At 39.1% G+C, this 17965-nt stretch overlaps 1 protein-coding gene across 1 annotated transcript; it reads left to right on the top strand.

Moving 5' to 3' along the window:
* Nucleotides 1–11964: 11964 nt before the first annotated feature.
* LOC120233956 (PEST proteolytic signal-containing nuclear protein-like) lies at nucleotides 11965–15732 on the top strand. The gene is made up of 2 exons (XM_039235543.1): nucleotides 11965–12100; nucleotides 15132–15732. The coding sequence occupies exons 1-2, from the start codon at nucleotides 11965–11967 to the stop codon at nucleotides 15578–15580; spliced, it is 585 nt and encodes a 194-aa protein (XP_039091474.1). The 3' UTR covers nucleotides 15581–15732.
* The last annotated feature ends 2233 nt before the right edge of the window (nucleotides 15733–17965 follow it).

Raw genomic sequence — 17965 nt, 5'->3', positions numbered from 1 at the left:
CTAGCCGAAGTCAGACGCTTAACTGACTGAGCCGCTAAGGTGTCCCAAAAACACTTTTAAAACTTGATAAATACTCATTTTCTTCATTGCATACATTGTATTTTCTAGGTCTTTATATAACTTCTTACTCATACTCAATACAACTTTTTGTTTTTTGTTTTTTTTTAATTATCTGAGAGGCAAAACCAGGATGATGCTAATAAAAATGTAAATTTAACTGCTAATAAATATGTGGTTCTCTGCATATCTTGGAGCATTAATTTGTCATCAGTCCTCTGTTCTAGCTTTGACTGTGGTATTGATTTGGGATATGAATTTTTTTAGCTCTTCCTTTCCTTGCAATGTTTCCACCAATTCCCAAATTCAGTCTTTATCCTTTTGCCTTTATTATGAGTACAAAAAAATAGGTTGGAGCATCTTTTTTTAGAGCAAAAAAAGTTTTCACACTTGCATAACTCATGCAGTTGAAATGGCCTGAAATCAACAGTCCCCAGAAAAGCATCTTTGAAAAGACACCGAAGCTGAAAATCAGTAACTGCAAAGAAGTACTTTGAAAAGAACGGTAAGGAAAAGCTACAGTGAAACTGTGCTGGAGAGATAAAAATATCTAGAATGAGAAAAAATTCACTTTGGAAAGGTTCTTTATGGTTTTGAAAATTTTATATGTCTAAGTTTTTTTTTTTTTAATCCCTAACGTTGTCCTGGGATTACAGATGTTTGAAGCTCCCAAATTGGCTCTGCAATTCTTGGGAAGAAAATTAGATTTCCAGAATAGCTTTCTCACTGAATAAAATATTAAGATAATTACTTACATGGCAGAAGAAATGAGCAAGAATTGAGTCTGTTGAAGTCCCCCCAACAAAGGTAAAGGAAAGGTCTGGAGACAGAAACAAAATCTGCTACAGGAAGAAGCAAATTTGGAGGAACAGGGAGCTCCTTTTGGAAGAGGTTTGGAGTGGGGAACATAAGCAGGTATGCAACAAAGGGAGACCAAGAAAAAGGGACTGATTTGGGGAGCCTGCATAGAACTACAGAGGAGGTTTTTCTCTCTAAGGAAAAGAATGAAGTCCTGAAAATTTAGAACTCTGACTTCTCTCCATCTCTCTCTGTCTCTCCTTCACACACATTCTCATTCTCACTGTGTGTCTCTATCTCTGTCTGTATTTTTGTCTGTTACTTTCTACCTCTCTCTCTCTCTCTTTCACACACACACACACACATACACACACACACACACACACACACACACACACACACACACGTAAAGCCATGGAAGTGCCTTGTTCTACAATCCCTATAGGATCTGGCCTAAAACAAGGGAGGCCCGGAGTGTCTGTGTGTGGGCAGATAAGACGAACCTCTGTGTGAGTGAACATTCCCAAGAAAGCATGAATGCTAATAGGCTCATGGACTCCCCAGGGATAAGGCCTTGAGTATGTCACTACCCAAATTTGGCATGTATCTCCTTCATATTTCCACACAATTCTCTCAAGACTTGCAGGAATTTCATTTTCCCTTTTTCTCTCTGTCCCATCTGGAAAATACTGCAACGCCTGTGTTCACTTCCCACAGTCCTTTTCATCCTGAGGCTGTCCTAGGCTTTGCTGTTCTTTCCTTTCACACAGCCCTGTAAGGTATATCCTTACCTCTGCCTTCTTCTCTCTGCTGATGGTTGTTTATGGCACAGAACCTCTTATCCCCTTATTATCTTCTTAATTGAAAACAGCTTTGTTGCCTACACTTGCCTAAGTTCTTGATGTCAATGAAACATCCTATGAAATGCTGAGCCCTCACTACCCAGGGTCTGGTACAGTTTAGGTGTGTTCATGTATGAATACAAGCAGGGTAAACATCAGTCATTTGAACCCATCTAAAGCAATGCCTTATCCTTGGAGCTTTTGGGATGCTAGAGTGGTAATTAGCTCTGGGCTAGGGTACATCAGTAAAGGCCTTTAGCTGAAGTGAATTCTGCCTAACTTATATATAAGAATGTGCTGGAAGAACATGAGGGTAGGATTAATATATTCACAGAATTTACAGAAGATTAGAATAAGTTTCCATTCTAGACAAGAGAGTTAGGAGGGGTGGGAAAGAAATCTCAGCAGTGGCTTCATATTAGAAACATTCATGTTCTCATGAGTGAGTGCCAAAGATCACTTCTGTGTTTGATTCAATTAATTAAAAATTCAAGGCCAGTACAGACATTCCACTAGCTGAACAGAGGTTTATGCGTTCTCTTGGGCAAACGAGAGTAAGGACCAACAGCCTCTAGCCCCATTTAATTCCAGAGGAAGAGGTATAAATCTGGATTTTCTTGCCCTTCAAAACTACGCACATGCAAGAGAGATAACTCTCTAAAACAAAATTATGATGGTGTTGAGAACTACAAAGAAATGCTAAGTAGTCCAAAATTATTTGGGTACACTACATAGAGGTTCCTTTTGCCTAAGGTTGTACTGTGTCTGGTACATGGTTGGTGCTTAATAAATATTTGTTGGACAACTGGAATATCCCAGCCTTTCAGACATCCTAATGAAGGCTGATCCTAGGCCAGATTATGCAAGCCATTAATGATTTTCAGATAAATACTTTCTGGAAACTCGGTCCTCGGCTACACCAAACCTTTCCCTGAAGAGGCTTATTAAGTAGGATATGTGTTAAAGGGATAATTGGAAGATATGAGGATCAAGGCCAAATATATCTGTCCATTTCTCTCTTTTTCCCCCTCTCTATGTGACCATCAGGTCCTACTTTTATTACCTGCCTTTAAGGCAGAAAAGAGACTTAGTGTTATTTATTGTGGACTACTAAAATATCACAGGTATTTGAAAAGATCATAGCAAAATTTGCCCTAAAGAGTTGAAAGGAATGATTCACATGCTCACAACAACCATTGTTTGAATTCAATTCATCTGTCAGTACAAAGAATTTTCTCTAGGGTCCTTCAAAAAATATTTTTTTATTCTTTCTGCTCATTGGAAAAAAAGAGTTTTCACTCAGAAAGTGAAGATATAACAAGCTTTTGTGGATCTAGCATTTAAGGAAAATTATGTACCCTTCATTTACATAGTATCCTTCTATTACTTACTGTACAATCAGTCAAATATATAACCCTTTTATATAAGAATAGTTGTAGATAGAGAAAACCTTCCTAGTTTTGTGGCTACCCTTGGCCATAAATAAAAAATAACCCTTTCCTCTCCCATAGAAACTGATTATAATTAGTAAGTATTGTTTCTATGTTGCCTTTTCCTACTGCTAATTCTACAAATGTTGAAACAAATGATTGAAAGAAATTTTGTTTATAAGAAACATTACCAGGCACGTTGGATTCCTAAGCAATGCTACAATAACCATTCATGATGAGTGCAGGAAAAAATGGAAAATTATAATTATTATATTTTAATTATTTTGATAGAAATAAATATTGAATTCTAACATAATTTGGAGAATTATTTTAGTTTTAAATATAATAAAAATTGATCCATGTATGCTATAATCAACTGATAAAAATAAAGACTATGAATTGGCAACCTGATTTAAAATTTTTGACAACCCAGGTAATATAAAATGCAACTTATGGATACCTATATGCTCTGTCTCCTTCAGAAGTAAATTTATCTGTTCACTCAGCTCTTACAGTCCTCGTTTTAATTCAATTCAACTAGATTTACTGGGTGAAAGTTTGGAGTTGGGTGCCATGTTAGAACAAGATATGCAAAGGAGAGTAAAACCAATTCTTTGCCCTGGATCAAAGTGAGGTACAAAGCTGTGTCTTCTGGGGTACCTGGGTAGCTAAGTTGGTTGAGCAGCTCAGGTTATGATCACATGGTTTGTGAGTTTGAGCCCTGCATCAGGCTCACTGCTCTCAGCACAGAGCCCACTTCAGAACCTCTATCACCCTCTTTCTCTGCCCTTCCCCACCTCTCAAAAATAAATAAACATTAAAACAATAGAAAAATAAAAACAAAATTCTGTTTCCTATAAATGGTGATTCTGTGTAAAGGGATAGAATATATGTTTTCCAAACTGGTCAGTCTGCAATCACATACAAACCGATCCATTGGCTGGTTAGCTGGGAAATAACTGTACCATAGAAATCATTTAGTCATTCCCCTGGGAAACCTCTGGTTTCCAAATCTTTGTAAAGTTGAAGGAGATAATGCTTACAGGTTTTTTGTTTTACAGGCTTATTCTGTGGATAAATTGTATGTTAGTTTTAAATGTCCAAATTTCATGAGGACATAATAAAAATAAAATTTGATTAGTCAACCTAATCCTTTAGAGTACATAAAAATGTGATTAGTGTTTCCACACATTTCTTTGTATAATAATCATCATAGAATTGAAAATGCCACCCTATATTCTCCATAAACTCTATAAAGAACACTGTAAACTTAAATAAAAAATGGTTTTGGTCTCAGGTACAGAATCAAAGTGAGCAGAATTGGTGATGTAAATGAGGACAGGTCCATGTCCTGAGTGACCTCTCATCCTTTCCAGACACAGAAAGGGAAAATTCATCTGAAGAATCACCAAATGTCTTAGAAATAAAGACACTTACATCTTAGTATATAAATGTTGATTAAAAGGGTTGATATCAAGTTCATGGCAAGAGTTCAAAAGTAATTTGAAAGTTGATATATCAAAGTTGACTGAAAGAAATTGGGAAGACCGGCGCCTGGGTGGCTCAGTCAGTTAAGTGTTGGACTCTTGATTTCAGCTTAGGTCATGATCTTGTAGTTGTCAGATCAAGCACTGTCTCAGGCCTCTTAAGATTCTCTCTCCTTCTGCCCCTCTCCCTGTCTCATGCTCTTTCTCTCTCTAAAAAGAAGGAAGGAAGGAAGGAAGGAAGGAAGGAAGGAAGGAAGGAAGGAAGGAAGGAAGAGAGAGAGAGAGAGAGAGAGAAAGAGAGAAAGAGAGAAAGAGAGAAAGAGAGAAAGAAAGAAAACCAAAGAAGTTAGAAGAGAATAGAGTAAGATAGGGTGCATGATAGCCATATTCAAATATACAAAGGGCAGTCATGATCTGAAAGGTCAGAATTTGGACAAAAGAATGTCTAGAGATAAAGTGAAGCAATTTTGGATTGACTAGAAAGAAAACGTTCCAACCATCATAATTTTATAAAATTAAGAGTGGGCTATCATAGAAGGTAATAATTTTCCATCACTGGCAGTGCTCAAATTGAGTCTGAAACCACATAGTACTAGGAATAATGAAAAGAAAGAGGACAAGGGGTGCCTGGGTGGCTCAGTTGGTTAAGCAGTCAACTTTGGCTCAGGTCATGATCTCACGGTTTGTGGGTTCGAGCCCCACCTCAGGCTCTGTGCTGACAGCTTGGAGCCTGGAGCCTGCTTCAGATTCTGTGTCTCCCTCTCTCTCTCTCTCTGCTTCTCCCCCACTCATGCTCTGTCTGTCTTCTCTCTCAAAAATAAACATTAAAAAAATCTTTTTAAATAAGATGGAGGAGGAGAAGAAGGAAGAAGAAAAGGAAGAAAACAACCACCACCATCACCATTTGTTGAGTTCCTGACCATGTACCAGTGCTTTATATGCATCATTTCATACAGTCCTCACCACAACCCTATCTTCTATATTATTATTTCCATTTTAAAGAGAAGAATCTGGGGGCATAAAGGGTATAAATAACTTTCCCAAAGTCACACAACTAATATGTAGCTAAGCAGAGATTTAAATTTAATTCTAACTCCTAAATCTATCACATCACATGCCTATCATTGGATATACTGAGTAAAAGATTAAACAGGCTTTTAGTTTTTAAAAGATGGGTACACCGATGGTCTTATGCTGTTGTTCTCTTTCAAACTCAGAGATTCTGCAACTCTACGAATATGAGGTACAGGTAGATTCAATGATGGGTGAGTGTTATTAAGCTGGCAACAGCTGGCACCATGACTGGAACCTACTTCCTGGATTTCAGTCAGTCTGGTGCTCTTTTCATGGTATCATTCTGCCTTCCAAGTATGAGTTCAGGTATAGGGAGAAGGAAAGCATGGACATACGATATGGAAAAATGTTCTCCAACTAATGCTGCGAACAGGCAAGACTGGAAAGGGCATTAGCCCCTCATGTGAGAGGACAGCCTGTAAAAGAAAAGGATGCCTAAGACATCTTTGTGTTTCACAAGCAAGTGAGAAAAGTCCTTAAAGCTTGAGAAGGGCTGAGATGTCAAAAGTGGAAAACATGTACACTAGCTCCAGGAGCATGTACAAGGTAGTAAGGACACTATGGCAACTCTCCCCTGGACTTGTTTAACTCTTCAGTACATGATCTGGCTGATATCCAAGATTTCTTATTTCTTTCCTTATTCTGTTTGAAGTAAAGCACTTTTCTTATGGTTTTTTCTCCTCCAATCTTGTCAGTAAATAGGAGATATATTAATAGCGTACACCTAGTTTATAAGTGAGGAAACTGAAATCCATGAAGGGAACGTGAACAGTACATGGCCCAGCTGAAATCATGCAGATATGCCAACATGCAGAGCAATGCTCTTCCTCTGACAGTATACTGACTCCTTTCTCTAAGCTGCAAGACAGGCTAACACAGAGGACTTCAAAAACAAGTGCAATAGCCATATGCATATCTTATATTACATTTTCTTCATATACTGCCTTATTTTTCAAAAGAGAATTTGGCTTAAAGTATTATAAATATTATATTTACTAATCCACCCAAGTAGAATTTTTATACCCCAAATGTATGTCTATTTAAGTTAACTTAACAATTTAAAAAGACATATTTGAAAACTATTAAATATGTAGATCAACTTAGGGTTTCACTTGGAAAAAAAAAAGGAAAAATTACTAGAAAAAGCAGAGCAAACACCATTGACAAGGAAACAGGAATAGACATATTTGTGATTTTAACATGATTCAGTGGTGTATCCTAGTGGAACATTATTTTCAATTCAATTTTTTGTTTTTATCAGCATTCATTTTTCTCATGTACCAATAACTGAGAGTGCAGAAAGTGATTTTCTCAAGGGCAATGAGGTACACATCATGTATACCATATACTTGTAGAGCCAGAGGAAACAAACAGATTTAACAATGAATAAACATTAAGAAGAGTAATATAGAGGGTGTTATGCTGAGTGAAATAAGTCAGGCAGAGAAGGACAGATACCATACGTTTGCACGTATAGGAGGATTAGGAGGAACTTAACGGAGGACCGTGGGGGAGAAAAAGGGGGGGGGGGGAAATAGTGGGGGAGAGGGAGGGAGGCAAACCATGAGAGACTCTTGAATGCTGAGAACAAATTGAGGACTGATGGGGGTGGGAGGGAGGGGAAGGGGGATGATGGGCATGGAGGAAGGCACTTGTGGAGATGAGCACTGGGTGTTATATCAAACCAACTTGACAATAAAACTATTAAAAAAATAAGTAAACAAGTAAATAAATAAATAAATATTTTTTAAAATTAAAAAAAAGAAGAAGAGTAATATAGAGGGTTTGAAAGGCTATCACCATCTTTTTACTGAGGGAAAGGAATCCAGACTCCCTAAGAAGCAGGGTGGTAAGGAAAGGAAAAGGCTTATATAAATTGAAGATAGCAGGTAAAAATTTTCTTTTCAACCTATTTCATTGTTTGAGCATACTAGCAACTCCAGAGGGAACGTCTCCCTATCTACTTTGAATTGCTGAAGCAAGCGTGCTTAAAAGAAGGGAACATCTTTGGATTATTTCTTTTATCAACAGAAAATACACTTCTTGGTCATAAACACTAGAGACCATAAAGACTAGCATTCTGAGCAAAATTGTGGGGGAAAAATTCTGCTTCCATGCCAACGAAGAAGGAAAAGTCTAAAATACAATTTAGAAATGAAAAACCACAGCAGATTTTTTAACATAGGTAACAGATTGCTAGAGGTTATAGGCTAATTCTAATATGTTGGATACTTGCTTTCTTGAGGGTAAGTAGGTGATGGAATATAACGCACAACCTTGGGACATTCTAACCAATAGTGTAAAGGCTGGGTTTCCAAGGAAACAGCACATTACACCCTCTAGACAGCTAGATTAAACCAATAGGAAGAATTAATTTCAAAAAAATAGTGCCAATGAAAGATATTCCTCAACATGGTCATAATTGTATATAGGACCCTTCCTCCTTTAAAGTAAAATACTGTAAGAAGAAAACTTATCTAACAACAAAGGAACATATGTAGATCCTGGAAGCATCTATTGGGCTAAAAGGCAAGAAGTTAAAAGTGTATATACATTTTCCCCCTCTTGAAAGCTTTCTGGGGTTAAGAAATTTTCCCAAGGTTATGCAACTGCCAAGTGGTAGAAATCATTTTACATAGCTATCAGGACCAATGTCTGTACACTTCCACCAAGATGCCTTCACCTAAACCTGGGGCTGAAACATTTCAGAGGCCAGAGGGACCCTTGTATAAATGGAAAACCCTCTGTTTGTTTCAATAGCTATAGTTTAGTTCCACCAATTCTGTTCAAACCCTTTCTTGCCGAATCTGCCATAATTGGGTATATAGGCTAAATAGCTCAGGAGAAGGGTCAGGCTCTAGAATAGAAATAGATTTGCAAGTCATATGCCTATAAATGGTGCTTTAAGCCATGGGTTTGGGGTGTACAACAGATCTTTAAAAGGTAAGAAGACCAAAGAGTTAACATAGTCCTGGGAAATATGGATAATTAAGAGTTTCAAAGAGGGGAAACCTTAAGGGAAAAAAATTTAGCTTCCAGAAAGAAGGATCTGAATGGTAGGAAGAAGACCAGGAGAAACTGGTTTTGTAGAAGTCTCCAGAAAGGAGACAATTTCAAGAAAGAGGGAGTGGTCAACTCTATAAAATCTTACAGAAAAGTCAAGTATTATTGTGTAGTATTTATAGGTTAGACAGTATTCATTGGATAAAGGCCAACTTCAGAAACAGTTCCAAACCTAAACAAACAAACAGCAATACAAAACAAATAAGCTCTCCAGAATATAAGATAGCCCATGGGATATCTTTTTCATCCTAACATTTAAAAAGAAACTACCACACCCCTAAGTCTGATCACAATTCAATTTCTACAGATAGGAAATAAAATCACATAAGTCTCTTCAGCTCTCTTATATCATATATTCCAAGAATCCTAACCCTCCTCAACCTCCTTTCCTCAGTTAGTTTACAAAACCTCTCCATGTCCCTCATCTGAGCCCCCAAAGCCAACCTTTCATCTCCCATGCAGCTCATCATTTTCCACCTCCCTTGCTCCTCATTCTTACAATGATGTCTGATAATGATGATGATAGTAATAATAACTCCCATTTATTGAGGCTTTACCTATATGCCAAATATGATGTTGAGTGCCCCATGTGACTTATATTTAATCCTTACTACAACAGAGTCAGAGACATAAAGGAAGTTGCCCAAGGCTACATAGAAGGAAGGAGCAGGGCCAGGACTCCAGTCCACATGTGTCTGGCACCCCAGCCTGGGCTCTCCAGCACCGCACCATACCGGGAAACTTCTGCAAAGGCATACCAGAGCCAGCTCTGTTCCTGGTGGAGAGGTTGGCGCGGTTGCTCCTGACACTGTACGCATGACCTCCTTGCTGTAAGACAGGAGACATTACTGTTCTCCAGGCCTCAATGTAGGCTAACAGGCATCTGCCATAAAGGCTGCTAGATTTACCTCATTCACAAATAATAACTGTAAACGGCACTTTCACACCCTACCACTGGCATTAAAGCAAGCACAGTTCTTCATCAAAGCCTTCCCCATCATTTTATGGAACAAAGCACCAGAGAGTCAGCCCCAGTGGACCCACAAACTTGTCTAGGCATGCCTGAATCCCAAAGAGAATACAAGCTAGACCCCAACTAAAATCTCTAAATGTAGAAATCTGCTTGAAATCGAGTTTGACAGTTTTAAAATGCTGAGTTGCAGACAGACTTGATCTTTTAAGAAAGAAAGACAAGGTCAATAAAAATAGCTGTAGGACAAAGAGGAGGATTGGGGGCTCCCATAGACAAAGAACGCAGTCCCTAAGCTTGGTAGGGACTGAGGAAAACGGAAAAGGATCTCTGTTTTTGAGGAGTGGTCCTCAGATGCTCAAGCAGCATTAAGTACTCACAGGAGATTTGCTCTGGAAGAAGAGTTGGTTACAAGGACAGTTTATATAAGTTAAAGGGAAAGATAAACAAAGCTTTATCAACACAAAGCTTCAGCTAATCAGAGCTTACCACTTGTGAAAATTCCTTTGTTTTCTCTAATAAAAAGAATTAAGTAACTGACCTAATCTCATTTTCTTTTTTTTTTTTTTATTTATTTCTAGGAGAGAGAGAGAGAGAGAGAGAGAGAGAGACAGTGTGAGCAGGGAGGGTCAGAGAGAGAGGGAGTCACAGACTGAAACAGGCTCCAGGCTCTGAGCTGGCAGTCAGCACAGAGCCCGATGCGGGGCTCGAACCCACGAACCACGAGATCATGACCTAAGCGAAAGTCGGACGCTTAACCGACTAAGCCACCCAGGAGCCCCTGACCTAATCTCATTTTCGCTTTGGTTACCCAAAAGTTTGGCACTGACTTCTGGGCTTATAGCAATAATAATTACAATGTGGGTCTTTATAAGCTACGTAGTTATTTCTTTTTCCCCTTCTAAATTTTTGTTAACATTTATTTATTTTTGAAAGAGAGACAGAACGTGAGCAGGGGAGGGGCAGAGATGGAGGGAGACAGAATCAGAAGCAGGCTCCAGGCTCTGAGCTGTCAGCACAGAGCCTGAAGCGGGGCTCTAACCCTTGAACCCTGAGATCATGATATGAGCTGAAATTGGATGCTTAACCGACTGAGCCACCCAGGTGCCCCTATTCCTAAATTTTTATTTGTATTTACATTTAACCATTTAATAATATGTAAACTTTGAGAGGAAATTTTTCATCAAACACAAGTAACAGAAGGTGATCAATATATGATGATACATAGATACACAGACATAGATACACAGGTGATGACTGAGAGATCATTGACAAATGAGTATAAAACAGGAAGAAAGTTGGCAGGCTTCAGTGATTCCTTGTGAGAATATAGGAGATATAAGAATTAAAAGAGCCAAAAATGACTCCCAAGTACTCTAACTCCAGCAGCTAAGGAGAAAGGGGTGTCAGTCAAGACTGAAAAATACATCCTGAGAAGCTGGGAAGGATAATGAGTTCAGTTTGTACAAGTTCAGTTTGAAAGGCCTGAAAATATCCAGGAGGTAGTTAAATATATGAGTCTAAAGTTTAGAGGAATGTTCTAAACTGAAGAACTACTCTTTTGGTTCAGTACTTTTTTTTTTTTTTTTTTTTTTTTAGCAGCAATATAAAGAATGTAGTTTAACGTGGGAATAAAAAATAAAAGCAATCACCCAGGGAGAACGTCCCCTTTCCCTGGACTTAGCCATAATAAGAGGTGAAACAATTCAAGGACAAAATTCTCATTAACACCAGCAGTGAAAGGGAAAACAAAATAGGAAACAGGCAAAAAGTTCTGAGTGGAATCAGCAAAGCACGGAGTTTGGAAAATAAAGGGATCAGGGTGTTAAACAAAACAGAAAGGTCCAGTGAGAAAATACTGAAAATACTAAAAAAATTTGGGCAATTAGGTTTCTCATGACCTTATGAAAGTAGTCTCAGTAACAGGGTGGAAGCAGAAGCCACTCTCTTGAGAAGTATAGATGAGAAGAAAGGAAGATACAGAAGGCAGAAATCCCCACAGAAATCAGAGCTTTGAGAGGAAGTTAAAAGCAGAGCGAGGCTTGTGTTTTACCTGGCTGGAAGTCTTATGGAGACCTTGTGACAAGTGATGAGAAAGGGCAAAGGAAGGTGGAGGAAGTTCAGCAGCACACCTTCTAGCGTGGCACAGAGGAAGCATCTGAGGCCTCCCTAATTTCCCCCCAAAGGATACAAAGAGGTGCCGCTGACAGAGCCAGTGAACCACAAGAGGGCCTGGGGTAAGGATGAGAAAGCAACAGAATGTAAGATCCACGCAAATGGAATATGTGGTGGGCACCAGTGATTTCCATGAACGTCAGGATACCTTCCGCAAGAACCAGATGCAGTCAGCAGCACCCCAGCCAACACCAATGCCCGGGGGTAAGATCAACTTAGGCACACTGTATTTAAAACTAGAAATGGGCCTGGGAAAGCTCAGACCAGGAGCCCCTAACTCCATGCCAGAGAGTCTGTACTAACAGACTTTTCTGTGCTTTTCTTAAGAGGAAAGAAGAGAACTGCTCTTAAGAAAGGAAACGAATTGGAGTGCCTGGGTGGCTCAGTCGGTTAAGTGTCCAACTCTTGATTTCAGCTCAGGTCATGATCTCAAGGTTCATGAGTTTGAGCCCCACGTTGGTCTCTGTGCAGACAGCATGGAGCCTGCTTGGGATTCTCTCTCTCTCCCTCTCTCTCTGCCCCTCCCCTGCTCATGTTCTCACTTACTCTCTCCCTCTCTCTCTCTAAGTAAATAAAAAAACTTTAGGAAAAAAAAAGGGGGGGGGGAGAAATTGCCCTGGTAAGAACTGTAACTTTGACTTGAATGATCAGTTATCTAAATGACTCTGAAACAACACAAAAAACACAAATTACTTTCAAAAGTTTTAAAAGACTCCATACTTAAAAAGGATAAACTTAAGGTTTTGATGGCATTTTTTTCTGATTTTATTTTTCCCTCTATGAAGGCAATAAAAATTAGAGTGCAAAATGAGATCACTTATAAAAAATAAAAACACATTCTAATATTTTCATGTTATCTATAGTATCTCAGCTTTAATTTTTCTGTGCTTACAAGGAAAATGTCCTTAGAAATACAGCCAGGGTAAAGGTAGGATTTGAGTTGAAGAGGATGATGGCAAAATAGTTGTGTGCATTTTTAATTAATGTGAGGGACTAACCAATAGGAAAGCAGAAGATGGGGATAAAGAGGGCCAGAGGATGTCATTCCAGGTGGCAGAATCCTCAGAGTAGCAGGATGTTTTTTCATGAAGGTAAAAGAGAAAAGCATGGAATTATAGATGCCATTTTTTAGAGAAGGCAGAAAGCTGACAACATCCTGCAGTTCTGTGGTTCTCTGCATTGGAAAGGACACGGTAGAAATGATAAACTAACAGAAAAGCCATGTTTTAGTTCTGGGAAAGAAGTAGCAAGAGCATTCTATAAAGAAAGTGAGGATCTAGGAGAGCTGGCTTATGATGGAATGAACTTTGAATAGGGTAAGCAGTGGAGTGTGGGTCCCTTTCATAATAAGAAGCACATATCATGACGCCAGGCAGGAGATAACCACAGAAATGAGTATGTCTGGTCATGGGATGAGCTACTTTTGATGTTTCAAAGGGAATTGTGGTGTAAATTTCTTCAGGATGAATACAAGAAGAGGTTCCAGATATAATTGGAGGCCTTGTGAAACCAGCAATATTTGACCTAATTTGAACTCGCCAAGGTCAAAGCAGACTAATTCTCATGGATGGCGGCCTGGTCTGTGGGTTCTGAGGCAGATTCTGGTCAAGGTCCTGGTTGGGCACTGATACAAATTTGAGGAGAACTTTCAGGCCAGAGGGCAATCTCTGCAGTCCTGAGCGGTCAGCCCAAGCTACCCTCAACCCTCACTATCCTGGTGGTAACAACCTCCCTCACTGACCAAAGCACAGGCATTTTTCAAATTTCCAACCCTTTCATCAGCCAAAGTCTCTTTTACTCTCATTCCTCAGCAGACTCTGTTTTACAAAATGTTATCTACAATTGAGAGGCAAATATTGATCAGAGAAGGAAGTTAAGTGGTTAAGAGGCAGGAAAGTCATCAAAGCATTAAGCCGTAAATTCTGGGGAAATTTTATAGATCTGCCAGAATTTCCAGAAAGCCAGACCTGATGGAGAAAGAAGAACAAAACAAGAAGAGCAGACTGAAAGAAGTGTGGAGTGGTTTGCATTCTTTTAACCTCAAGAGTGACAGCAGCCAAGAACACAGAAAGATATTTTATCAAGTAGAGGCAAAAGTTTTAAACTCAGCTGTACATGTTCCACTCCTGATTATCCCCACTCAATCATAATGACATTACATGAGGAAAATGCAAATTAATAATTAGATGATAATTAGAGGCATGGTTACTCTTGGCCTTGTTAGCTCAAACTTGATAGAAGGTCTAGGGCAATGGAGCTCAACTTGGCTGCATATTGGAATTACTTGGGAGATTTTCAAATGCTTATTTTTATAAGTTCCCCAGGTGATTTTAATGAATACCCCAAATTAAAAATTATTAGTCTTGGGAGTATTCTGAGTGAAGTTTTTACCAGAGACGAAGAAGGGGGAAGAATATGACTTATATACAAAGGTGCTAACTTAAGCATGTGCACATCAGATTTTCTGAGTTCCATGGAACCTTTGTTTCTCACACTGGTCCAGATCAAGTAAATAAATCATACAGTTGCCTATTACATGGGTTCACCTGATATATACAACAGCATCACAGCCAGGAAGGGAACTGGAGAACCCGGAGTGAGAAATGATGCATGTCCACACTCCTGGCATGCAGGTACGGATGTCACTGGTTCGGGGGAGAAGGGGATGTGGCTTCTCTCCCTGCTCATCTCATCTCTCCAGAAGACCAGACTCACTCCAGGGGGGGGATATGATAGGGAGTCTACATCACTTAGTGGGTTAAGTGTTGACTTACTCAAGCATTCTAGTTTGAAGTCACAGCATTAATTTGTGATAAAAATAACCAACATCCCATTGGAAAGGGGATACAGAACTGAGGCTAGATAAACACATTGAAGTTTCAGGGTCTGAGAAAGCAGTCAAAAATGATAGGGTATATTGGAAAATAAAGTTAAGGGCAAACATGCAAAGCTTTGCCCAAGATAAGTTAAGATGTTCTTTCTGACCCCTCTAGAAAACAGTATGGAGGTTCTTCAAAAAATTAACAATAGAACTCCCCTATGACCCAGCAGTAGCACTGCTAGGAATTTACCCAAGGGATACAGGAGTGCTGATGCATAGGGGCACATGTACCCCAATGTTCATAGCAGCACTCTCAACAATAGCCAAAACATGGAAAGAACCTAAGTGTCCATCAACTGATGAATGGATCAAGATGTGGTATGGGACGGGAAGGCGGGAGAGGAGAAGCCTGAGAAGCCGCAGTGAGCTGGAGGCACCAGAGTAATGGAGGGGAAAGTTCCAGTCGCAGCGCTGAGAAGCAATCAGCTGAAGAAGAAGCTGCAGACCTCCCAACAAAGCCTACAAAGATCTCCAAGTTCGGATTTGCCATAGGTAGTCAGACGACAAAGAAAGCCTCAGCCATATCCATCAAACTTGGATCAAGTAAGCCTAAAGAAACTGTTCCAACTCTTGCTCGAAAAACCCTGTCAGTAGCAGCAGCTTTTAATGAAGATGAAGACAGTGAACCAGAGGAAATGCCTCCAGAAGCAAAGATGAGGATGAAGAATATTGGAAGGGATACACCAACATCAGCAGGACCAAACTCCTTCAGTAGAGGAAAGCATGGTTTTTCTGATAACCAGAAGCTATGGGAGCGAAATATAAAATCTCATCTTGGAAATGTCCATGACCAAGACAATTAAATGATGTGTTTTGAAATTGGGGTGTGGGGTGGGTGTAAAGTTAAAAGGAACAGTTTCCTTTTTTAAAGAATGGTATAAGACTATCTTTGGAGCCGCTTTTTTTTTTTTTTTAAAGATTGAGTGGTACACTAATAAATGAGAGTTTGAAATTAGAGGTAATTTATGTTTTATATACAGATTTCAAGACATTTGCTAATTTTGTAGTTTCATGTGATTAGTTTCCAAAGGTTACAGATAATAAAAAAATCAGAAATGGTAAAAAAAAAAAAATGAAGATGTGGTATATTTATACAATGGAATACTACATGGCAATGAGAAAGAATGAAATCTGGCCATGTGTAGCAACATGGATAGAACTAGAGGGTGTTATGCTGAGCGAAATAAGTCAGGCAGAGAAGGACAGATACCATAGGTTTGCACGTATAGGTGGATTAGGAGGAACTTAATGGAGGATGATGAGGGAGAAGAAGGGGAAAAATAGTTGGGGAGAGGGAGGGAGGCAAACCACGAGAGACTCTTGAATGCTGAGAACAAACTGAGGACTGATGGGCGTGGGGGAGAGGGGAAGATGGGTGATGGGCATGGAGGAGGGCACTTGTTGGGATGAGCACTGGGTGTTATATCAAACCAACTTGACAATAAACTATTTAAGAAAAAAAAAAGATGTTCTTTCTGTTCCTACACTTTTATAGGTTACAATTATGTGACCCTGCTAGATCATATAAGAGCCTTAAGGACCCAGATAACCCAGGAAGGAACAACTGCTCTCAGAGGAGATAATCACCTGCACAGCAAAGTTAAAGGCCCACTTGTTTAATATACTGCCAGGCTCAGGCCAGTGGCCAGTGTCTGGCCACATTTCTATTGCTCCTTCACTTTATGACTTGATTTCTTCTTTGTTTGTTTATAGCTTGCTATTTATTCTTACCCTGACAATGTGACTGGTTATATTATGCCAGATATGTCCTTCCCTGCATAGAGAAAGAAAATTAGCTGTGAAGACTTCCTATGACACCACATCTAAATCATACAGAACTAAATCTTCAAATATTACAGATGAGACACACTATTAGGCAAATATTACACACAAGAGGATTTAGGAAATTTACATGAGGCTTTTAAACTGTGGCAATATAAGTTATTTATATGATATTCTGCCTCAGCCAAGATGACAATTTTTTTTTCCAAGATGACAATTTAATCCCTAAAAGAATTGATAAATGTGAAAGTGACCAGCCTGGTGCCCAGTGAATAGCTGAAAGCCATGTTAATGAAATATGAATCTGAGTCTTACCCTTCGAAGGAGGCAGTGGACATGACTCGAACCATCAGAAGTGAAAGTGGGAACATTTGGGAGATGACTGTTCACTTTAAAATTAGAAATGCCCAAAAAAAGGCTGATGGTAGGTTTTCTCTGATGTGATCTGGCTGTTTCAAGCATAGCCTAAAAGGCATATGCCAGAATGTGTTCAGGAGATTGAATACAACCTATCGGTCTTCAGTCTACTAGCATCATGTCAGACAGCTTTATTCTGACCCTACCACTATTACCTTTGTTTATCTCACTTCCTGTCTATTTTACCTATCCACTTTTGTGAGACTCTCAGCTCCAGACACTCCTGTCTCATTCCTTAATTGCATTCAATATTTCTACCTGACATGTACTGACACCTGTAGTTTTGGTATTTGATAATGTACCTTACTTGGCTAAGTCTTGGGAAGCCTCATTATCGAAGAACTGGCCTCACAACCAGCACTAATACTGATCCGCATCACAGTACTGGACCAAACACTTTGAATCAGATATGTTCTGTAGATTTTAGACAGCAAATTTTTAAAGTCCTAAGAAGAGAAAACCATGTCCCATGCCAACTCCAAAATAAATAACAATAGTGATCAATAGGATGGGAAACTCCTTTAACATAAAATTCTATTAATACAGTTAAATATTTTTTTCCTCTTTCTCTTCCTGACCTTTCTCTTCCTGGAGCACCCTGAGTTTGGTCCTTAGTCATTTCTCTGTATTCACAGCACTCACTCTTTTTTTCTTTAAACTTATTTAAATTCAAGTTAGTTAACATAACATTGGTGGAGTAGAACACAGTGAATTAATCGTTTACATATAGCATCCAGTGCTCATCCCAACAAGTGTCCTCCTTAATGCCCATCACCCATTTAGCGCATCACCCCACCAACCTCCTCTCCAGCAACTCTCAGTTTGTTCTCTGTATTTAAGAGTCTCTTATGGTTTACCTACTGTTCTGTTTTCATCGTATGTTTCCTTCCCTTCCCCTATGTTCATATGTTGTTTTTCTAAAATTGTACATATGAGTGAAATCATATATTTGTCTTTCTCTGACTTATTTCACTTAGCATAATAATACT

This window comes from Hyaena hyaena, unplaced genomic scaffold (genome assembly GCF_003009895.1).
Source record: "Hyaena hyaena isolate Hyena2069 unplaced genomic scaffold, ASM300989v1 scaffold_99, whole genome shotgun sequence".
Classification (NCBI taxonomy): Eukaryota; Metazoa; Chordata; class Mammalia; order Carnivora; family Hyaenidae; genus Hyaena; species Hyaena hyaena.
This window is presented reverse-complemented; position numbering and strand designations above follow the sequence as displayed.

Coding starts and splice junctions, on each gene's coding strand:
- LOC120233956 (XM_039235543.1), top strand. CDS start 11,965: ATGAGAAAGCAACAGAATGTAAGATCCACGCAAATGGAATATGTGGTG. Junction 12,101..15,131: donor GCCAACACCAATGCCCGGGG/GTAAGATCAACT, acceptor GAGAAGCCTGAG/AAGCCGCAGTGAGCTGGAGG.